Raw genomic sequence first — 24,733 nt, forward strand, 5'->3', positions numbered from 1 at the left:
ATGTTGCATTGTGTAATGTATGTATAAATAAGAGAGACTGCCGTTAGAATTTGCCAGATGGAGCTTTCGCTTGCATGCAGGGTTCTTCATCGAAAAGAAAAGAGTCATTGTAGAACTGTACATCATTACAGTCATTTTAGCAATTTGTTGTTGTGCATATGGTCTTTTTTTGTGTTTTTTAGATTTTTGGATTACAGGCTCTGAATGATAAAATAGAGGAAAAAACATTTTTGCTTATAATGCAGACCTGTGTGATGTTTAATCATCTACAGTTAGCCTTCAGGCTATTGTTTGTGGCTTACCTTACAGTACCTATGGAAAATATAAAGAATATTGAGATGCGGAAATATGTTTATGGTGCAGTGTTCCTCAGTGAGAGGATCTTCTTGGGTGAGTTGAGGCTACACACTGAGGAAAACAGATGGAGTGGGGAGTTTGAACTATGTGTGAATTTAGCATTGAGGGGGCAGGGCGCCCAGGGGGGGCAAGTGGGGCGGGACCCCCTGCCGAAGTGCAGCCAGGTCTTCGGCGGTAATTCGGCGGCGGGGGGCCCCCACCGCGGGTCTTTGGGGCACTTCGGTGGTGGGTCCTGGAGCGGAAGGACCCCCTGCTGCCAAATTACCACCGAAGTGGGGCCCCCCACCGCCGAAGATCCCAGGCCCCCTGAGTCCTCTGGGTGGCCCTGTGAGGGGGGGAGTTGGCTTCTAAATGTAAATAGATGATTAAAGTAAATAATTAGAGGTTTTTCCCTAAGTGATTAAATAGAGCACATAAAAACTTTACTCTAACTATACTCAGAGTTTAAACCTAGTCTCAGTAAGGCAGTAGAACACCTATTGCACACTGACCAGGGTGGGCCAGTTTACACTCAAAGTTTAAGACCAGAAGAGTCTTAAACTAATCATCTACTATGACTTCCTGTATATCACAAGCAAACAACCAGAATTAAAGTATTACAGCTACAGTTGCCAACTTTCATGTGGTAAATAAGCACCTCGACTTTCACAATAAGCCAAAAATCACTCTAATCCCATTTCAAAACAAGGTCAAAACAAGCCAATCCCTAAGAACCCCAACAGTCTATGTGACTAGATCCCCATGGCATGCAGTCTGGGACTGTGGTGGGCCCGCTGTGCACCCGACTCTCTTCCCTCTTTGCCCCTGCTTGCGCCCCTTGCCCCTCTTGCCCCTGCTTGCCAGTAGCCGATCAAAAAAAAGAAGCAACAAGCTACAAGCCAAAAACTAGCCAACCAGCAACTCACAAGCCAATTAAGCCAAAAACAAGCCCAATTTTTTTTGCGGGTTTGGCACGTTTGATTACAGCCCTCAGGAGATGAAACTATTATGAGCCAAAGGCAGAGAACGGGAAGAACTGAGGTGCACCTATGCCCAAGGCACCTGCAATAGGAGGGAATTGATTTAGTGAGATTTACCTAGATGATTCTAGCAAGTGACCCACCCTCAGTGTTGCAGAATAAGGGAGGAAGAAGAGAAAAAAGAAAAACAAAAACCCAATATCCGGGCCAATCTGACCTGGGTGTAAATTCCTTGCCAGTCTCGAATATTGCAGTCAGTTACATCCTTGAGCACATGAGCAACACCTATCAATCAGCCAAGCACCTGAGAGAGAATTCTCAGTGCCACCTCAGTGCATCACCTCACTCCGTCCAGTGTCATCTCCAGCCATGGCCATCTCTGATGCTTCAAAGAAAGGAGGAACCTTCCCCCTCCGCCCCCGCACCAATAAAATCAGCCCCAAAAACAGAGTACATCAAGGGGGAACAAATTTCTGTCCTTACCCTTACAGATGACTGGCTGCATATGACTATTTGTTTTTTTTTATGCCCAAGTGGTGTATGTACGTGTCTGATGCAAACAGCTCATGGCAAAAGGCTAACAGCAGAGTGCCTCAAGGCTCTTTATTAGTTCTGGTGTTGCACAATATATGTATTAATTATCTGGAAATTGAGATAAAGCAATGAAATAACAGAATTTGAAGGTGACACAAAGTTAATTAGTTAGTCGGGACCAGAGAGGAGTGTGATAAAGTTCAGAGGAACATAATCAACTTAGCTGAATGGGCAACACAAGGCAGATTAAGTTCAATGTTGATAAATGCAAAGTAATGTACATTGGGGGGAAAGATTTGAACTACAGGTGTGCTCACTTACCTACAGGGTTGTAAAGTAACTGTATCAATACAGGAAAGGGATTGGGCATTACTGCAAACAGCTCAGTTTAGATCTCTGCTCAGTGTGTGTAGCTGCAGTCTGATGCAGTACCACAATTTCTATGTCCTGTGTTCCTTTTTGGGGTTTGGAACCTGAGCAAGGATTAGAAACTCTCAGAGGTTAAAACAGAGGAGATCACAGGGCTCTGTGGGGGTTAGGGAGGACTCCTGATGTGGGTGGTGGGGAGAACTGAATTCTTCTGTCAGTTACACACTTGCAACCTCACTGAGAGGCAAATTCTGCCTCACATTTTGCAGAAATAGAAGACACTGTCTGCAGTGAAACTGGAGTGGTTCCATTACATAGGGTAGAGGACTCTCTGTAAGGGCTCCCTCTTTGCTATGCAGTGGGACTTGGGGTAGGGATATGATCAGTGAATTTGCCATTATGTGCAACCACCAGCTGTACTCTCAATACCGAGGGGTAACAGCCACAGAGACTAGAGCAGCTGAGGGTATCGCTGAGTACTACATCAGTTGATGTCATTGCGGTGACCACTGCAGCGAGTTTTGTGGGGACCCTCCAACCTCAACCACAGAATACATAGACTGTACATTGAGGGACAGGACTTGGTTTTGACAGGATATTGGTAGGCTTTACAAAGGGAGTACTACCACATTGCTAGCTGCTGTACAGATTAGATATGAAGAAAAACAGATCAGAGATGTGGTTGAATTGCAAATACCAAAAGTGATATCTTACGTTTTACATTTTTACTCGACTTAGTTTTCATTAAACACACTTGCCATTGTTTTAAAACTATATTGAAAGATGTCAATTAAAAATACACTTTAAAAAAGTTTATTTTTTGAAATTTAGTGTTTTTCTTAAAAACTTAGGAAAAAAAATTGACAGAAGTGTGATTATGGATAGAGAAACCTTTATTTCTGCATGACTTAGATATTAAGTCTGGACAGATTAACTCAGTTCATGAGGGAACAATTTAACCAGACATTATTGTAATTATATATTTTACTGCCCATTGGGAATCCTACATTTGGGAGATAATAAGTTTTAAGTCCTGTCAACACTAGGAAATTGATCTGTTCCACCAAGTCTCAATAACTGTGTCTACTTTGAACTTTTTGTTAAAATCTCTTCCGCCGGCACTAGCACCAGTGCAGTTCCACCAGTAACAGCAATCAATGGTGGGAGCACTAGTGTAAACTGATGATCCAGCATTTTTAAATACAGTGTTGCCTCGGTCTGCTCAGAACCAGTAGCCAGTCAATGCTGCCATCTGTGGAGCTGCTTGTGAACTAGTGCAACAGTGGAAAATTTTAACAAAAAGATCAGTGTTAAAGCTGAGCATACCTGATACTCCAGGGCTGTATCTACACTTGATTTCTCCCACCATTATGTTATTGCCAGTTGAGATTCAGCAGTCACAGCATTAGTGGGAGAGCTAGTATATACTGGGGTCAGGTGTCCACTTTGTCATCTGGACCTGCTCTAAACAGGTGCAAAACAATAAATGTTCTGTCTATGTGAGTGCTTCCAATTTTGCTATCACCAGTGGATCTGTATTAGTTGTGATATAATGGTGGGAGATTAAAAAAGTCCTTCCAGTTTAGATACGGCCTTAGAGAACCAAGTATACCCAGTTTCAACACCCAGGACAAAGAGCTGCATCTATACCACCTTCAGGGTGATTTCTTGTGGTTAGAACTATTGTAAGTAAGTAAACCAATTTATTCATGTCTGAATATCAGTGACATCGTAGCAGAATTTTTGGAAGCCTTTGTGATCCATCGCTAACTTCAAGCACATAGCAGCTGACCTTCCACATAATATCTATCTGTTTCCTCATTGGTTGTCGCATGCTTAAGGAACTGCATGGGAAAAAGAACAAACATGCTTGTTGCAAATGAGCAATGAAGGGTGGCATCACTGGTGGAGCAGAAGTGGAAGTCAACATCTTGATAGTGTCTAAGAGATGATAGGGAGGTGGTAGACCATGAAGGGCCTTAAAAGTCAAGGTGAGTAGTTTGTGTTTGCGGCATTGTAGGATGGCAGCCAGTGGAGAAATATAAACAGGGATGACGTGGAAAAAGCAACAAGCCAGGAACATTTTCTTTGCAGCAGTATTTTGAATGGGTATATGAGGGACAACACTGCATTTCTGAAGACCTGTGAGGAAGGGATTGCATTAGTTGAGATGTGATAATGATGGCATGGATAATATATTTAGTTGTCTGGATGTTAGGGAAAGGCTGGATCTGAGGCCTGGTCTACGCTACATGGCTAGGTCGACACAAGGCAGCTTACCTTGCTGTGTATGTATCTTCATGTAAATTTGGATCCTACCGATGTAAGTGCCCCACTATGCCGCCTTAATAACATCATCTCCCCAAGTGGTGTAGAGTCAGGGTTGACACAGTGGCAGTGAAGACACTACGTAACTTACATTGACAGTTACTGGCTTCCAGGGGCTGCCCCACAATGACTCATGCTGACCGCTCTGGTCACTGTTGTAAACTCTTTTGGAGTTAGGTAGACAGGAAACCACCCTCTCCCATTTTAAAGCCCCATGCATTTTTTAAATTCTTTTTTCTGGTTGCTCAGCTTGGCAAGCACACCCAGCAGCTCTCCATTGTTGAGTGTAACTGCCCAGCTGACCATGCCAGCTACACAGTGCAGACATGCTCGTAGCCTGGATTACACAGGAGGTGATGGATCTACTAGGTCTGTGGGGAGAAGACGCTGTGAAGGCACAGATCCGATTCAGCTATAGAAATATGGATATCTATGATCAGATTGCTAGGGGGATACAAGAGAAGGGCTACAACAGGGACCAGCAGCAGTGTCACATGAAAGCCAAGGACCTGTGGCAGGCATACCAGAATGCCGAAGAGACCAACAGTTGATCTGGTGGAGAGCTGCAGAGCGGCCACTTTTACAAAGAGCTGCAAGCCATCCTCGGTAGGATCATCCCACCCCCCAAGAGTACCATTGATTAGGGTGACCAGATGTCCCCTTTTTAAAGGGACAGTCCCGTTTTTGGGGACTTTTTCTTATATAGGCTATTACCCCTCACCCCCTGTCCTGTTTTTTCACAGTTGCTGTCTGGTCACCCTACCGTTGATATTTCTGAGGAGCCTGAGTCACAGGCCCCTGCTATGAACAGCGAGGAGAAGGAAGAGTATGAGGCACAGGTGACCAGGGGATCCAGCTCTGCAGTGAGCCAGGACGTGTTTGACTCCACTGTAATCAGCCAATCCTGACAGTCGAGCATGAGAGATATTATGCAGGAAGAAGCAGTGAGATTTAGACGTGGCCTGGATGTGAGGAACTAAAGAAAGGGCTGAATCGAAGATAACACTCTACATAAGAGAGTGTGTATTAATGGTCTGTGTGAATTGAGTGTTAAAATTGGTTTCAAAATTGCTTATGTAAACTTCGCTAGTGATTTCCATGCTCTTTGGTGTTCGTGGACTTTTTGCAGATATGCTTAATGGTATGTTACCTTTTGAATTGCATTTAGCAGCCTTAACAAAGATGAAGTGACATTATTGTTGTTATTTAATATAACTTATGGTTTTCTTCAACTCCCATAGAGGTCAGGGACAAAACTGCCTTTGAATTCAATGGGAGCTAGACATGTCCCTTGAGGCTCACCTCTAATTGCTGACCATGTGAGTACCACTGTAGATAAGGGTTGCAGGTCCTAGTACTTATATTGTATAAACTCTTTGGCACAAAGTCATTGTCTTTTTATATTATCTGCAAAGAGAGACACACGTGGTGTTATTAAAGCAGGAATCATTTGTGCAATTTTACTTGTTTGTAAATGTGCTACATCAAGTTAGTGGCTATCATCCAATTTATTTGAATAAAAATATTGTGTCAATAAATGGTCCCTAACATTTGAAGTTTCATAATAGTAAGCACTAAACAAGGCAATACCTGCAAAAACTTGTGCATATGTTTACATTTACATACGTGAGTAGTTTCATCAACTGAGGAACTACCCACAAAAGTATAATAACTGTAAAACCATCACTGAAGCCAGATCTTACTATTATTAACTTCAGTAGTACTACTCATTTTCATTAAGTTAAGCCTCTGTGTAAGTCGTTGCAGTATCACGGCTTAATATTGTACTTTAAAATAACAGTGAACCATAAAAGCCAGGAAGTTCTTAGATAAGGGTGAAATATATCATAGATACTCCCAGGCTAACTAGATTTTTTTTAAGTGTGTCCTCTTGTGATTTGTTGCTGGAAGCAGTGAACAAAAATATTTTAGTCTTAAAAGCTCCTCTCCAGTATAACTTGTACTGCCTCAAAATTTCAGTATGTTACATCTGTAGCCATTGAATATTACAAAAAGGGCAAATCCTGACTTACCTGTGAATTTTCATTTAGGGTTCTCCATGTCAGACAGCCTCATAGTGTGGCATTCCCTGTCTTCATGGCAACTGAAGACAGACCAAATCTGTGCTCTCACACTGCCTTTAGGACTACCATTCAGAAAGAACTCTCCAGAAGCTAAAAAATATTAGTTTTATAAAAGTGCTATTCAACTCAAACCATTTGCAGCAGAGCTGGGATTTCCTGTAGGAACACTCTCTTCCCTTTTCAAACTACTTAACAAGTGAGCAATAATCAGATAAAACTCTGGATATAATGCAGTCTTCTGAGGGAGAGTCATACTGTCTGACATGGAGGGTCTGAAAAAGGAAAAATTCTGACTTGTGAATTTTCATTCTCAGTTCCCTCCATGTAAGACAATCTTCATGATGGAACATAGAAACAGTATGTTATCCCTAGGGCGAGAGAACTGAAAAGGAACTTGTGGATTACTGGGGTCTCTTGTTCTGTAACACCCTTCAACCAAATGCCATATCAGCAGGAGTGAGGATGTCCATGCTAAAGTATCTGAGAAAGGGTGTGTATGGAATACATGGTAGGCAGAAGTGTCCCTAGCCATTTTGCTAGCCAGGACAGAAAATGTTTTCAGTGCCCACACCCCATGAGTAGCCAAGCAGTCCCTCTGCTGGCCCACTCCTAGACCCAGCCCTGACTATAGGAGCTGTGCAGACCACCTCAGAAGGTGAGAGATCACACCACTCACAAAATTGCTGCTCTTTTCACTGATACAGAGTAATGAGGGATTTGTACCTAAGGCTTTGACTCCCTCTGCTATATTCACCGGTATGCTCTGTCCACATCTAGCTTCTGCATTTCCACAATCTTAGGATATTTGGATTCAGTCACTAGGGCAACAGTACCACTGCTACCATAGGAGGAAGATCATGGAGACTTTGGGGATGGAGGCCTGATTAGTTCACAGAACTACTGTGTTTGAAATTTTCCTGCTTGCTCTGCAAACTGTGAGAATAAGGGCCCCATGCCTATAGGAGAGGGAGGGTATCTTTGGAGGGAAAAAACCTTCCTCGTTTCCATTATTCTCACTGGCACATAGGGTGACCAGACAGCAAGTGTGAAAAATCAGGACAAGAGGTGGAGGTTAATAGGAGCCTATATAAGAAAAAGACCCACAGATCAGGACTGTCCCTATAAAATTGGGCCATCTGGTCACCCTACTGGCACATGGACAAGGTCCACACTGAGGCAGTTGAGCATGTGAATGAGGTCCATGTTAAGACAGTTTAGCAGGCTACAGGGAAAACTGGCTCCCTGCCAGGGTGTGGGAAAATCGATACTGAGACAGGTGAGCAGGGTGCATGGAAATGCTAAATGAAAGGTCATAACTCTCTCTGGAGGAATTTCTGCAGAGGAAACTCTTTTCTGCTATGCATCTCCCAGGCAGGAAGATACCAAAAGATATTTTTTCACACCAATCTACAGGATAATTTTGTTCTACTTTGTAAGTTTGTCTGACAGTAGTTTCGTATTATTCATGTACATGTGATTATGGGATAAAAATTTGTTAAAAGCACTTACATGACTTATGAGCCTAATTCCCATACACTTTCAGTGAGATTAAGGCTCTTAAGTATTTACGCAACTTTACAAAATGGAATTTAGGCAGGTTGTAAAAGATTACCCATAGTCATTTGTCCTAAAATCTCTCAGTAAAACTGCAAATAGACTTCTTTAGTTTAGGCCAAACTGAACAGGGTATCTTGTGGCCATTATTCTTGGGGTCAAGGTAACTCTGCCTAAATGCCAGGTGAGAAGGTGGCAGTGCTACAGAACAGCTGGCAAAGATCATTATGAGGGGGGTAATAGTCTTATAGAATATAACAGCTTTATGGCCATATTCTTTTCTCCAGTATGTCTGTACAACTTCCACTGAAATCATTAGTTGGAGAATATGCAAAATTTCTCCCTTATTATACCATGATTATCTTTTAATGTTGTACCATGTATAATATTCAGCATGAAACTTACAGAGAATATTTACATCTTCAGTTACTGAATTTTTTTTGCACTCTTCACTGTAACAATATATTTTATACACTGTAATTAAAACCCAAATTTGAATTCGTACCAAATTCAAACGCTTGAGATTTAGTATGAGAATATACCTCTACACTAGTAGTATTGTAGTAGTAGTAGTATTGCAAGCTTCAAAAATAGTTTTTATTGACATACAAAAAAGAGTAAGGAAATATACATTGTGATAAAACAGTTTTCTTTTCCTCTACAAATAAGCACTGCAAATGATAAAACATTCCGTTGCTTCAGTTCCTAATAAATAGGCTGAAATAGAGTAAAGAAATCTTATGAAATAGAAAATATTTTGGTAATATTCTTTTACCATCTCACTAAAATCCCAGGTTATAATTTTCATGTACATTGTTAATCCTTATTTACAATATCATATGCAATCGTCTTCATTATCTTTGGCAGAGAAATTTACATGTAATTATTGTACATTCAGCTATTTGGTTTTATTCAACTCCATTTTAGCTTAAAAATCATTACCACCACTTTAAATATTCAAAATAGAATTTATTTTTAAATCTAATTTTCAATAATGTGTGCTGTCTATTGCTGGTTCACTCAGGAGAGTGAATTTAGTTCTCAGTTCCCCTTTTGTTCAGTTGCATTCATGAGGAACAAAATGTTGTCATGTCTCAATGCCCAGTACTGCAGAAAAGTATTTAAATACATTAAAAGTTACCTTGTTTTCATTAAATTTAAAAGAAAATACTTGTTTATTTTAGGTTCTGTAGCCTTCCCTGCTCCCTATTTATATATATTTTTACACAAATCCAAAGTTGGCATCGAAGCTCTGTGACAGTCTCCCTTTAAAAGCCTAATAGTTTAGAGGGACATTTTCAAACGCAGTTAGGCATCCAGGTGAAAGTTAGTGGGAGCTGTGGTCTTAACTCCCATTTGTGCCTTTGAAAATGACCCTCGGCTTCCATATTGCTTCAAGACTTGAACTTGTTTTTGCACATCACATTTTACTAGAGGTAAGACAAGTTACGTATTTACAACATTTCAAACAGAGCAAGAATATGTGCAGTTTATTTATCTGATGTACAATTTAACATGTCTGTGATGCATATTTCTTGACAAACTGCTCTGAGAAATACCCTATTATATCCTAGGATGAGAGGTAAGTAACCTCCTCCACATACAATGTAATAATTTAAATTAGGATGTGAGAGTTCCACTGCCTTTTAGGAATTAATTAATTTAAACGGTGAATATTTTTTTCTTCAGTCCTTAAAGCAGCTTTATTTTAAAGATATTTTTCCAGGAAGGAACTAAAAGAAGCTTTTTTGAATTGGGATAGAAATGTTATTTTATTATCAGTTTAGAATGAGAGATTGTGTAATGTATTTCATAGGAAGGGGAAAAAGTGATACTACTCTTTTAAACAGTATAATTACAACTAATTTCAAGTTAATCTTAGGGTACATCTATACGGCGGAATTATTCCGATTTTACATAAACCGGTTTTGTAAAACAGATTGTATAAAGTCGAGTGCACGTGGCCACACTAAGCACATTAATTCGGCGGTGTGCGTCCATGTACCGAGGCTAGCGTCGATTTCCTGAGTGTTGCACTGTGGGTAGCTATTCCATAGCTATCCCATAGTTCCCACAGTCTCCCCCGCCCATTGGAATGCTGAGTTGAGATCACAGTGCCTGATGGGGCAAAAAACATTGCCACTGGTGCTTCTGGGTACAACCTCACTCCTCCTTCCATGAAAGCAGCAGCAGCCAACCGTTTTGCACCTTTTTTCGTGGGTGAACTGTGCAGATGCCATTCCATGGCAAGCATGGACCCTGCTGAGCTCAAGACAGCAATCATGGACGTTTTAAACATCTCGCGCATTCTCGTGCAGTCAATGCTGAACCGGGACCTGCAAAGCCAGGTGAGGAGGCGGCGGCTACAGCAGAGCGGCGACAAGAGTGATGAGGACATGGACACAGAATTCTCTCAAACTGCGGACCCCTGCGCTTTGGAGATCCTGCTGGTAATGGGGCAGGTTCTAATAATTGAATGCCGATTTTGGGCCCGGGAAACAAGCATAGACTGGTGGGACCGCACAGTGTTGCAGCTGTGGGACGATTCCCAGTGGCTGCGAAACTTTCACATACGTAAGGGCACTTTAATGGAATTTTGTGACTTGCTTTCCCCTGCCCTGAAGCGCCAGAATACCAAGATGAGAGCAGCTCTCACAGTTGGGAAGCGAGTGGCAATAGCCCTCTGGAAGTTTGCAACGCCAGACAGCTACCGGTTAGTTGGGAATCAATTTGGAGTGGGCAAATCTGTGGAGGCTGCTGTGATGCAAGTAGCCAAAGCAATCACTAAGCTGCTGCTATGAAAGATTGTGACTCTGGGAAATGTGCAGGTCATAGTGGATGGCTTTGCTGCAATGGGATTCCCTAACTGTGGTAGGGCAATAGATGGAACCCATATCCCAATCTTGGCACCAGAGTACCAGAGCACCCACTACATAAACCGCAAGGGGTACTTTTCCATGGTGCTGCAAGCACTGCTGGATCACAAGGGACGTTTCACTAACATCCACGTGGGATGGCCGGGAACGGTTCATGACGCTCACGTCTTCAGGAACACTATTCTGTTTAAATGGCTGCAGCAAGGGAATTACTTCCCAGACCAGAAAATAACAGTTGAGGATGTTAAAATGCCTGTAGTTATCCTGGGGGACCCAGACTACCCCTTGATGCCATGGCTCATGAAGCCATATACAGGCAGCCTGGACAGTAGTCAGACGCTGTTGAACTACAGGCTGAGCAAGTGCAGAATGGTGATAGAATATGCCTTTGGCCATTTAAAGGCACACTGGCGCACATTACTGACTCGCTCAGACCTCAGCCAAACCAATGTCCCCATTGTTATTGCTGTTTGCTGTGTGCTCCACAATCTCTGTGAGAGTGAGGGGGAGACCTTTATGATGGAGTGGGAGGCTGAGGCAAATCACCTGGCTGCTGATTACGCATAGCCAGACACCAGGGCGATTAGAAGAGCACACCAGGAAGCGGTGCGCATTAGAGAAGCTTTGAAAACCAGTTTCATCACTGGCCAGGATACAGTGTGATTGTTGTGTTTGTTTCTCCTTGATGAACCCCTCACCTCCCTTGATTGACTCATTCCCTGTAAGCCACCCACCCACCGCCCCTTCGATCACAGCTTGCTTTCTAAGGAAATAAAGTCACTCTCGTTTAAAAATCATGTATTCTTTATTAATTCATTATAAAAAGAGGGATGGTAAGGTAACCCCGATGGGGTTTGGGAGGAGAATAGTAGGGAAGGAAAAGGCCACTAAAAAAATTTCATCATAATGAGAGCCTTTTGGTTGGGCTGTCCACTGGGGTGGAGTGGGCGGGTGCACAGAGCCTGCCCCCACGAGTTCTTACTTGTCTGGCGGGTGAGGAGGCTAAGGAACATGGTGAGGGGGGACGTGGTTATACAGGGGCTGCAGCGGCACTCTGTGATCCTGCTGCCATTCCGAAGCTCCATCATATGCCAGAGCATGTCAGTTTGATTACGCAGCAGCCCCAGAGTTGCATCCCACCACCACTGATCTTCCTGCCACCACCTCTCATCTCGAGCATCTCTCCTGTCCTCACGTTCGTCCCTCCTGTCCTCACGTTGGTCCTTCCTGTCCTCACAGTCACTGGCATCTTTCCTGTACTTTGCTACCATGTCCTTCCACTCATTCAGATGAGCTCTTTCATTGCGGGTCACTTCCATGATTTGCGAAAACATTTCTTCTCGCGTCTTTTTTTCCCGCCGCCTTATCTGAGATAGCCTTCAAGATGAAGTAGGGAGGCTTGAAAAATTTGCAGCTGCATGACGGAGGGAAAAAAGGGAGAGAAGTATTTAAAAAGATACATTCTAGAGAACAACGGTCATACTCTTTCATGGTGAACAACACTATTCACCTTACATAGCACATGTGTTTTCACTACAAGTCGCATTTTGCATCTTAATATTGAGTGCCTGCGGCTTTGGTGTTACAGATCACAGACACAGGTCCAGGCAGCAGAATTCGGCTTGCATGCTGTCATAAACAGATAGCTAAGGGTTAATGTCTCTTTCACCTGAAGCACCTGACCAGAGGACCAATCAGGAAACCGGATTTTTTCAACTTTGGGTGGAGGGAGTTGGTGTCTGAGTCTTTGTTTTCTGCCTGCCTGCTTTCTCTGAGCTTTGGAGAAGTAGTTCTACTTTCTAGTCTTCTGTTTCTAAGTGTAAGGACAAAGAGATCAGATAGTAAGTTCTATGGTTTCTTTTCTTTGGTATTTGCGTGAATATAAGTGCTGGAGTGCTTTGATTTGTATTCTTTTTGAATAAGGCTGTTTATTCAATATTCTTTTAAGCAATCGACCCTGTATTGTATCATTTAATACAGAGAGAACATTTATTTGTATTTTTCTTTCTTTTTATATAAAGCTTTCTTTTAAGACCTGTTGAAGTTTTTCTTTACTTCAGGGAAATTGAGTCTGTACTCACCAGGGAATTGGTGGGAGGAAGAAATCAAGGGGAGATTTGTGTGTTGGATCGCTAGCCTGATTTTGCATTCCCTCTGGGGGAATAGGAAAGTACTTTTTGTTTTCAGGATTGGGAACAGAGAGGGGGAGTCTCTCTGTGTAGTTTCACAGAGCTTGTGTCTGTGTATCTCTCCAGGAGCACCTGGAGGGGGGAAGGGAAAAAGGATTATTTCCCTTTGTTGTGAGACTCAAGGGATTTGGGTCTTGGGGTCCCCAGGGAAGGTTTTTCAGGGGGACCAGAGTGCCCCAAAACACTCTAATTTTTTGGGTGGTGGCAGCAGGTACCAGGTCCAAGCTGGTAACTAAGCTTGGAGGTTTTCATGCTAACCCCCATATTTTGGACGCTAAGGTCCAAATCTGGGACTAAGGTTATTACACATGCGGCCACGGTAAGCCATTGTCTTTTGTCTTCTGCAGCCTTCATCTATCCAGCACCCTCCTTTCCCAAAATAGCAAGCAAAGCCCATTGAGCGCTGTTGCTTTCCTGTTAACGTGCAGCAGCAGAAACCACCCCGTGGCTGATATCATGGAAGATCACTGCTAAACATCCCCTTTTGCCCCCCCCAACCACGTGGCTGGTAGCAGGTCCCTGCTAGCCAAATGTGGAAAAGCTCAGCGCCAATCGCCCCCCTCCCCCTTTCCCCCACTTGGCTACCTGCAGGGAAGGATTTCTTTTAAGCCACAGGCAAACAGCTCAGTAGGAATGGCCATCTCTGTCCCCTTACTTAAATTCCTGAATTTCAACCAGGTTACCATGAATGATATCACTCTCCTGAGGATAACACAGCAAGATAAAGAATGGATGTTGCTTGAATGCCAGCAATCACCGGGACCATATGCAGCTAGGCTTTGTCATGCAATGATACCAGATTATTTGCTACATGCATGATGTGGTCAAGTGTCCTACCATGGAGGATGGAATAAAGCAGAGCTGCCCAGAAACCTTCTGCAAAGGCTTTTGGAGTACCTCCAGGAGAGCTTCATGGAGATGTCCCTGGAGGATTTCCGCTCCATCCCCAGACATGTTAACAGACTTTTCCAGTTACTGTACTGGCCGCGAATGCATCCCAAGTCCTCAGGGCAAATTAATCATTAAAAAACGCTTGCTTTTAGACCATGTCTTATATTTACAAGGTACACTCACCAGAGGTCTGTTCCATGGCTTCATTGTCTGGGATAGTTGCTTGGGAGCGCTGGGAGGGTAATTCCGTCAGGGTGAGAAAAAGCTCCTGGCTGTTGGGGAGAACGGAGTGCTGTGTGCTTTCTACAAGCTCGTCCTCATCTTCCCCGTCCACAGAATCCTCAGCCATGGCTGTGATTACCACCCCTACCTTGGAATCCACGGACAGGGGTGAGGTAGTGGTGGCGGACCCCCCTAGAATTGCATGCAGCTCAGCATAGAAGTGGCATGTTTTCGGCGCTGCCCAGGAATTTCCGTTTGCTTCTTTGGTTTTCTGATAGGCTTGTCTGAGCTCCTTAACTTTCACGTGGCACTGTACTGAGTCCCTGGTGTGGCCTCTCTGCATCATGGCCTTGGAAATTTTTTCAAATGTTTTTTCATTTCGTCTTTTGGAATGGAGTTCTGTTAGCACGGAATCCTCTCCCCATACAGCGATCAGATCCAGTCCATGCTAGAGCTCTTTTTCGATTCTCAGGAGACTGCATTGTTACCTGATGAGCTCTGCGTGGTCACCTGTGCTGATGATCTCTCCACGCTGGGCGAACAGGAAATGAAATTCAAATGTTCGCGGGGCTTTTCCTGTCTACCTGGCCAGTGCATCCGACTCCAGATTGCTGTACAGAGCGGTCAAAATGGTGCACTGTGGGATAGCTCCCGGAGGCCAATACCATCGAATTGCGGCCACACTAACCCTAATCCGACATGGCAATACCGATTTGCATGCTACTCCCCTCGTTGGGGAGGAGTAAAGAAATTGGTTTAAAGAGCCCTTTATATCCATATAAAGGGCTTCGTTGTGTGGACGGGTGCAGGGTTCAAATCGGTTTAATGCTGCTAAATTCGGTTTAAACGTGTAGTATAGACCAGGCCTTAGATAGTAAAGGTAGCAAATAGAAAATAAAAGGCATAGTGACTAGTATAACAAGTTATGCTGTTCACAGAATGCAGATGTAGGGGACCCCAGAAGACATTATTACGGTTTAGCTAGGGCCTGCGCTTTCTCAAGGAGAGGTTATTAGCGGACAGAAGTTGCCAGCAGCTGCTTCTTCTAACTGGTTAGAACTGCCCTGTGTGGGAAGCCCCGGTGTTTTGGGGAACTGCAGAAAGTCCCTGGCCCGAGGCCAGGGGAGGCGGCCATTGCTGTTGGAAAGTCCCCCATTGCATATGTAGAGGCTGCTTTGCATGCTATTAGCATGATGCTATAATTGCTATGGGCTGGAGCTTGCGCGTTGGACTTTGCACCTGACCAAGCTATTCGGACGTTGGACTCCCCAAGTCAGTGGCAGCAACGCGTGGAGTCCCCGTTGCGGGTGTGTCACTTAACTTTCATTAAAGCCAATTAATTCACCTGTGTGTGTGGGCCTCGTCCTTGCAGAGCATCCAGGCACGCAACAGCAGAACTTTTCACCTATAAGTTTCTGGTTCCACCATAGCCCAAGTTAAAAGTGATTAAATAGTTACTGTACTATGTCCCATATGAAATTAGTCTATTCCAGGCCAATTCCTGGACAGGTGTCCATATTGCTAATAAATGTGGGTGTTTTGTGTGCAGTCTCAACAGCGCATGAAGGATTACATGGATATTAAAAATGTATTACATATCTCCACAGATGGTTGAGACACAATAGTTGGCAAGTTTGTAGACATTTAAAACTACTGCTTCCTGGGCTGTACCTGTTCTATAGATAAACAGAGGAATCCAGCCTCCAGAGTTGTTAAGATGGCACCTTTCATAAGCACTAAAGCATTTTTGTTGTTTTGTTTTTGTTAAGGGCCTTATTCAGGTATCAGGTGCTCACTAAGTCAACCTTTCAAAACACCGTAGATTTTTCCTGTGGTTTTTTCATAATCTGATCAAACACGGTGCAATTTATCACATTGTATAAATTACGGCGACCCTTCCTTTCTAATGCGTAGCTTGTATAGCCATACTAGGATGCAGTAACTTCAAGGACATATAAATTGGTCACAGTGAACTTTAACAAGCGCTCTAAATTTCCTCACTTTTCCTCTCATCTTAACAAACATTACCATGAATGCAGAGTGCCTTCTTGATTTTAGACTCAGACTACAGAGGGATTCTTAGTGAATCCAGATTGTCTTGGGAAATATAGACACACCTAGGGTACACTTTAAAAAGACGGAAGCAACAGTCCTCTCTTTTACAAAGAGTGGTACTGGAGGTCTGATCAGGCAATGGGAAGAAAGTATTTTCCATTCTCATATCTCAATTCTACATTAAAATGTGTAGAAGTTTTTGATCTCCTAAAGACACATGTTTTCTAAGAGGAAACGGCAGATGTCAATAATATGGGGTGTTTTTTTTAAACAATGTGTGTAGAAATCTTTTTCTAAGCAATTAAGATCAAGCACACAGCTCTGTCAGACATATATGTAAGTTATACAGAAACCTAGGATATAATCTTGTTTACCAAAACAGAACTGTAGAGAAATTTTCCTAAGAATTAATATACTAGCTTTTCTTGTATTGTACTCAAATGATTCAATGTTATTACAAACCCAAGCTTGTGACCCAAGGTGCTTTATTATCTCAAAGGAGCCCTAAAATAACAATAAGTAATCAAAACTATGTACATCAATACATCACTTTGAGCTAGAAAGATTAAAATATTTGTGGGATCCTAATGTGTTTAAATATATGTGAGAAGCTGATATATAAATCAAAATGAAAATAGTCTTCAGAAGGAATGGAAAGTGGTATAGTGCCCAAAGCTCTAGTCCAGAGCTCTTTGCAACATGAATAGTGGTAAACATGAAATAGTTACGCCACTTGTCAAAATGATTTTAGGTCTAGACACTGGTATTACAAAAGTAAATTTGGCAACCCTTACAAGCAGATTGCAAGAGAAAGGCTAATCACTTTGGACACTTGAAATCACATAAAGCCATCCACTATAATTATTTTTCTATTAGAGTAGTTTTCCATTCTTCTAGAATTATGTAAGTAAGTAAAAGCAATGTCTATTTATTATATCTGAGAGAGATTTTTAGATAAAAGTAATGCATTAATACTGATTTGTCAAAGGAAGCTATAGAAGTGCAAAGCACTTTTACAAATGTTAAATTAATTGCCTAAGTTAAGCATTACGTAAATCTTCAATTTACAAATGAAGAAAGTAAGACAGAGGTTATAAGATTGGAGTGAGCCAGTGGCAGAGGTGGGAACAGAATCCATGTGTATGTCTACACTGTAATTAAAAACCTGCCGCTAGCCCATGCCAGCTGTCTACACCGCAGTTAAACAGCCCCTTACCCCAAGCCCCATAAGCCCAAATCAGCTGGCACAGACTAACCACTGGTTTCTAATTGAAGTGTAGACATAGACCATATGTCCTGACTTCTACTTGTGCCTAAACCATTAGACACTGCTTTCCTCATCTTACTGTTCCAGATTAAAATGGAGAAATAAAAGGCTTCAAAATATTAGCTTGTAAGATACAACCATAAAGAACAATACTGTACTGGTTCCAGAGGCCAAGGGAAAGGATTTGATGACCCAATACATAGTTTTTGTAATTGTGTTAATAAAGTGAATGTAAAAGCTGCATATATTTCAAGATAGGTCAAATGCTGCTGTTAGATGTTTACTTGTAGCTTACATGGATTTCAGTAGCAATCACATGTATATAAGGGTGAATGCTGGCTATAAATCTATACATGTCCTAGAGCTGGTTTAAAACCTATTCAAGATGTTGATGAACTCTTATTAAAAAAAATGGAAAAAGCTGGTCAAAAACATGACATTTTAGTGAAAATTTCAACAAAAATTCTGTTTAATTTCTTTCCTAATTAAACCGTTTTGGCCAAAAATTTTGAATAGTGTGATTCTGAAAATTCCGGAGTGACCTCAGTTCTCATGGACTTCAGTGGGAATTGAGAATGCTCATAAGCTTGAGAACCAGGCCCTTACAAAAGTGGAACTATATTATAAAACAGCATAGGCGTGTGCTAATGGATAAATTCTGCACTCTGCTGTGCATATACAACTCTCCTTCATGCCCATTCACAGCATAACTCAGGGTAGCATTTTGTCCCAGTCATAACAACTTGCTAAAGAAACTAGTGAACTGCATAGAAACAACCAATACATTAAGACGTGATGTAGAAATTATTTTCCCATTAGATGCTTTTTAAAACTCTGTCCTTATTCCAGACATACTACCTTTTTTTTAAAAGGCACAAATCTCAACATGTTTTTTCATCCCAGTCCTCAATTCTTTTAAACAGAGGTACGATAAGGACTGTCATGACAAATATGGATCTTAGTGAATTTTAAAGACCTTTTCAGCTCATACTAGTTGTGCAGAAAAACTGAACTGCATTAAGCAAGCCTGATAGAAATTCCCTGTTTACATACCAAATGTAATCAATAGCTGGAAAGGAATAGCATTTTTTTATAATGTAATACTGCATCAATTTTGTGTACTCCCTTTACATGGTAGACCGTTGCCCTACCTCATCAAGTTTGAGGTTTCGTTTTCTGGCTGCTGCTTCACTATTGAACTCCACATCAGATTTATCTGTATTGCTGCAATCTGTCATAGTGGATTCCTCTTCTGTACCTTCAGGTGTCCCTCCATTTGGTTGCTGAATTTTAGAATTCTGTTCTGGTGGGCGTTTCCAGTGGGGTCTTGTTGCCATCCACAAAACAAGAGCCCCAAAGATAACAATCAAAAGACCAAGAGTGTTGACAAAAATCGCCTCTGGTGGAAATGTGCTATATGCAGGTGCAGGAGGTTTCCTTTGAGGGAAAAAATAAATAGAACTGTTTTAAGGACAATCATCTTAAAGTTGCCTAAAAAAAAGACTACTATTCATGTTGTTAAAAATAAACAATGGATCAATACTAGAATACATTGTTGATAGTTTTCAATGGTTGAATTTAATGAGCAAACAAGTGGAAGAGTGAAATTATGAAATATAGTACTTACAGAGAAAAAATAAGTTTCTCTGTGAATCCCATGAGAGCTGTTGCAATCACTGTTGCAAAGATGAGGAGGCCAGAATAAATATGTATTGGCATGAGAGATGCTCGAAGAGAAACTGGAGCGAAGGGCAGCAGAAAGACAGCAAAACCTAAGACAAGCTAAACACAGAATACAGATTCAGCATTAAAACCGTGAAAGAAATCTGTACTTTTAAATAAAAATTGAAACCATGATAAAAGGTTCATTTTTAAAGTGTCTAAGGTCTGAACCTAATTGGACTAGGAATATATTTTTAAGTATGTTGCCCTATAGAAGTGTTTCCCAAACTTGGGATGTGACTGGTACAGGGAAAGCCCCTGGCGGGCCGGGCCGGTTTGTTTACCTGCCGTGTCCACAGGTCTGGCCGATCACGGCTCCCGGTGGCCGCGGTTCGCTACTCCAGGCCAATAGGAGCTGCTGGAAGCAGTGTGGACCAGGGGACCAACTAGTCTGACCTGTATAGGACAGGCCATAGAATTTCACCTGGATACCCCTGTATTGAGCCAAGTAATTTAAGTCTGACTAAAGTGTATCTTCCAGAAAGGTATCAAGTCTTGATTTGAAGACATCAAGAGATGGCAAATCCACCATTTCACTCTGTAGTTTGTTCCAGTGGTTAATCCCACTCACTGTTGAAAACGTGCATCTTATTTCTAATTTAACTTTGTCCTGCTTTATCTACCAGCCGTTGGCTCTTGTTGTGCCTTTCTCTGCTAGCCCTGGTCTACACTGTGGGGGTGGGAATTGATCTAAGTTACGCAACTTCAGCTATGTGAATAATGTAGCTGAAGTCGACATACTTAGATCTACTTACTGCGATGAGTTGACTGCTCCCGCTCCCCTGTTGACTCTGCCTGCGCCTCTCACGTCAGTAGAGTACAGGAGTCGACGGGAGAGCGCTCTGGGGTCGATTTATTGCATCTAGACTAGACGCGATAAATCAACCTCTGCTGGATTGATCGCTGCCCACCGATCCGGCGGGTAGTATAGACATACCTCTACATCAGTGGTTCCCAAAATTGTTCTGCCGCTTGTGCAGGGAAAGCCTCTGGCCGGCCGGGCCAGTTTGTTTACCTGCCACATCTGCAGGTTCGGCCAATTGTGGCTCCCAGTGGCTGTGGTTTGCTGCTTCAGGCCAATGGGAGCTGCTGGAAGCGGCGGCCAGCATTAGGAGGTCATGTTGAGTTACTTATCCTTTAAGATCCCTAAGTCCTTTCCTTTTCAGAGTCCTTGTTTTCCAGGATAGTGCCCCCATTCTATAGGGATGGCCTGCATTCTTTTCTGTTCCTAGATAGATTACCTTTTACTTCACTGTATTCAAATACATTTTGTCCAAATAGGGCAGGTTAGAGTACCATATCCATAGGAACAGGGTATCTTCTAGCTACAGTATTGTATATGAGCATAGCCTCAGGAATTCTACTGAAATATAATTATTCAGACTATTAATTTGTAAAAACTTATTTTATCACATTAAACCTTTTTTCTTTAGGCACTACTGCTTCACTAGAGAAATGTCGAACGGTGGGAATGGTGGAATGTCTATTAATGAGAGTATTACTTTTTATATTTCAATAGGCCCCTGTAGGGAGCCCAGGGTGGCTTCCCTCTGAACCTAAGGGTAAAGAGCCACTCTCTCAGCCTGAGGGGGCGGGGCCAAACCAAGCTTATTCCACCCCCTGGAAGGGGAGGAATGGAACAGAAAGTACAAAGGGTGGGGCCCTTAGCCCAGTCAGGGCAGCACCAGGGAAGGAAGCAGTTGCGGATCGCTGGCTGCTCCCTTCAGGCCCTGGACCAGGAGAAACCTGACCTGGAGAAGGACAGGGGCTACCAGGGCTGCCCACCACTGAGTACCCGGACGAAATGGAGGAGCCAGAGGTGGAGCTGGAGCTGCCCCCCGCCAAGAACCTGAAGGAGCCTGAGGCGGAGGGGGAGCTGGAGTTGCCAGCAGCGGAATACCCGGATGAGCTGGAAAGGCTGGAGGGACTCGCTCAAGGGACTGGGTAGGAAGAAGCCCAGGGACAGAACTGCACAGTGCGGTGAGTCTATTTGGTCAGTGTGTTGCGGAGGGACCCTGCTGACCCGGTGGCGGGACCCTCACCCTGCCATTGTCAGGGCCCTGGGCTGGAATGCAGTGGACTTGGGTGGGCCTGCGTTCCCCTTCCCTGGCCTACCTGCCTCGGGTAGCAAAATCCCGATAGCGCTATAGATTCTTGCCGGTGCTCCCTTGCCTGAGGGGCACGCTATAGAGTCTTGCTGGCGTCCCTCATCTGCTAATTCCGTAGTGACAGATGGCCTGACGCAGGCTGGCCAGTGGGACAGTAGCTACCCACCACCCCCTAGCAGCTCGGTGGGCCAACCGACGCAGGACACAGCCCCTCATAAGCCAGTTGCTCCTTTAGTCAGGAATAGACAGTATGCTGAACAGGAATGCAAAATGCTCCCCCTTTGTAGTATCAGAACACACTGACTCCACGGAATTCCCTGCTCTTGCCAGCCTGGGGAGTGAGGGACAAAGCTCAGGAGTGGGTATTTTCTGTGTTTCCTCTTGACCACTAGGTAACCAAGGCCTCTTTTTATTGTACGGGCTTCAGCTCAAAATGCAGAATCACTAAACTGAACGTAAAGAAAATGACACATATTAAACTTGTAGGGTACGTCTACACAACAAGCAAGGGATGTGATTCCCAGGTCGTGTACACATACTCGTGCTAGCTCTTATCTGAGCTAATACACTAAAAATAGTAGTGCTGCCATGATAGCACAGGCTAGCTTCCCTGAGCACAAACCCACCTGAATCCTTTGAGTACATACTCAGGACGACTAGTCCGCGCCACTTCCACCGTTGCCCATGCTATTGTGGTGATACTACTATTTTTACATCAAAGTAAGATGAACAAGTTACAGGATCCTTAATATTTTTTAATTGTTTGTGTGTTTTATTTGCACATTTGCAAAATTCAGTAAATCAAAATAGGTCTCCCAGTAGTTAATGTAAATTAGTGAGGCTCTACTGTACTTTAATTAATTATAGAACACATTCTTCCATTTTATATCTTATTTATAAATACAGTCGTTAAATTCTGACCTGCAGAGTATAAAATATAACAGCAGTCAGTCCAATCCAGCTGTGCAGACTGTACATGTTGGGAATGTTCTTGACATTGTGGAAATCAAAAACAGCTACCAGAGAAACAATTGCAAGAATCATTGCTATGGTATTTAACCCAGCATGGATGAATTTAATCAGGAGTTTGCTGCATTTCCAGGTCCAGGGCAATCTGTACACAATAATGGCTGAGGAGGGAATAAAAGAAAGATTTAATAGTAAATCTCTTTTCTATAAAGATTTTGATAATCATGCATAATTCAAATCATTCAAATGTAAACTACAGAACAGGAAAAACTTTAGAGGAGTCAGATTTTTTCCCTCCCACTTCATAGTGTTCATTAGTTCCCAACATACAAAGTATGTTCAGGCCAAAGTATAACCTCTAGGGAGAAACTTTCTTATAACTTTTTCGTAGAAGTTTTGCCAAGCAGGTTAAAAACTAACAGCAAACAAGTGTTAGGCCCTACTCCTGAAGCCTGATCTGTATGGGATCCTATGGGGCACATTGGTCCTCTTTTGCTGATAAAATTGCAGGACTGGGGCCTAATTCATTTATTCATGGGATCATATACTGGAAAAATTTATTTAGATGCCTTTACTCACTTTAAATAGTGCCTTACTCCACAAGTAGCTCCGTTGCCCCAATGAGACTATGTATAGAGTAAGATGCTACTCAGTGAGAGTTAGGGAATCAAAATCTGGCCCTTAAAACCTGAGGGGTTCAGCAAAACTTAATCTTGTATCAATATAGTTTTTAGTATATGCATATTGCAAAAGAATGCTAGCAAATTGTACATTTTATCTAAGTCTGAAAGCATTGCTCTCCTATCAGGTACTGATTTTTTAGTTACCACACGCCCCTTCCTGAGAAAATTTGTGGAATGAATCGCTGTGCAATTGTTATTACTAATTCAGAATTCACAAGTCATGTACACAAGTCATTTCTTTTTTGGCACTGACCCCTTTTACACAGCTGTTGGTCCTTAAACTATATTATTTACAGAAAGGAGAGGCTGTAATCTGACTCTGGAATGCAGATGAAATAGCATTATCTTAACTGCTCACCAATAAGAAAAAGCCAGATTATAAGCACGGGTCCCTCCCTTCCAAGGAAATATCAATGAAGGGAAGAAACGCAATTGAATGAAGAGAGGCAGAAATTTATCACTTTAATGTAAAAAATCCAAAAATCATTTAATGGTTGGAGGGGACAATCCCTTCACAATTAACAAAGCAACAGTTTCTTAACAATGAGCTAACTGATATAATCCTAAATTAATTTTTCTGGCTGCAGCCTGGCATTCAGATGTGTTAGGCTCAAGCTAAGAATATGGAGTTAGCTATGCTGAAAACAAAAGAATGAGAATATTCCTAGCTATATGAAATGTTCCCATTCTGAGGGAGCATGAATGCATTATTATGTACACCACAGGGAGTGGGGGTGAGTATATTTCTTTACTTTTCCCCAGTAATATAAGGATAAAATCACTACTTAGCAAAAGAAACAGCACTCATGCTTTCAGTTCACTACTGCGCTATATCTTAGCATTATTAATGAAATTATATATGATAGGAATCCTGAAAGGAAATATGTATTGTGTGTGTTTGGATGAATAATAATGAATGGCAAATTGCTTTTAAGCATTTGGATTTTTATTTGGGTACAATGCATGCCAGAAATGACAGAATTTCACTACAGAATTCACAAAGAGAACTGTTCACAAATGGAATGGCCTTGAATATGACCAGGTCTCAGATCAATGTAAATTTCTACATCCTATGGGAAACATAACAGGAATGAAAAAATCCTGTTAATATAACTGTGCATATAGCATTTAGATATTTTATGGGGTTTTGTGCAAGAATGTGATACAAGTAAAGCATACAATATTCAAACTCAAAAAAGATTGCAGCCTCATTTTAAAGACAGCATGGCAGGAGTCAAACCACATGACATAGCAAAGATTGCTACAGTTCAGCATGTCAGTCTCATGATTACTGTCTAACAAGAAGGAAAATGCCTTGCCTTGTCCTATTATGAATGAAGCTAAGTAGCATAATTGTAAACAACTTCTTGAAGATTTTCATGCAATTATTCCCAAAGTTTTCTGAAAATAATGTGGGCATAATTTTGCCCTCTGATACACAAATGCAACTTCTATTATTAATGGGTATCTGAGGGCAGAATGTGGTCCTTTATATTTTACAAACTAACAAATAATATTTAAAACATTGAGAAATATAGATTTCCCATTACATTTGAAAATTTTTTA

At 42.2% G+C, this 24,733-nt stretch overlaps 1 protein-coding gene across 5 annotated transcripts in view; it reads right to left on the reverse strand.

The window, feature by feature from the left end:
- The window catches only part of LOC127030364 (plasma membrane ascorbate-dependent reductase CYBRD1), a 52,507-nt gene that overhangs the window by 20,534 nt on the left and 7,240 nt on the right, over positions 1-24,733 (reverse strand). For 2 of the 5 annotated variants that reach the window (XM_050916713.1, XM_050916715.1), the window contains exons 2-4: positions 22,437-22,645; positions 19,313-19,467; positions 18,837-19,122 (exon numbers count right to left, since the gene is read on the reverse strand). In XM_050916713.1, the coding sequence (XP_050772670.1) occupies positions 18,837-19,122; positions 19,313-19,467; positions 22,437-22,645 (650 nt within the window). Of the gene's footprint in view, positions 1-640; positions 4,362-5,849; positions 5,955-8,760; positions 12,476-14,324; positions 19,123-19,312; positions 19,468-22,436; positions 22,646-24,733 lie in introns of those variants that run through there. The other 3 variants (XR_007768375.1, XR_007768374.1, XM_050916714.1) reach the window with 3 other exon arrangements.

Source organism: Gopherus flavomarginatus, chromosome 10 (genome assembly GCF_025201925.1).
Source record: "Gopherus flavomarginatus isolate rGopFla2 chromosome 10, rGopFla2.mat.asm, whole genome shotgun sequence".
Lineage (NCBI taxonomy): Eukaryota > Metazoa > Chordata > Testudines > Testudinidae > Gopherus > Gopherus flavomarginatus.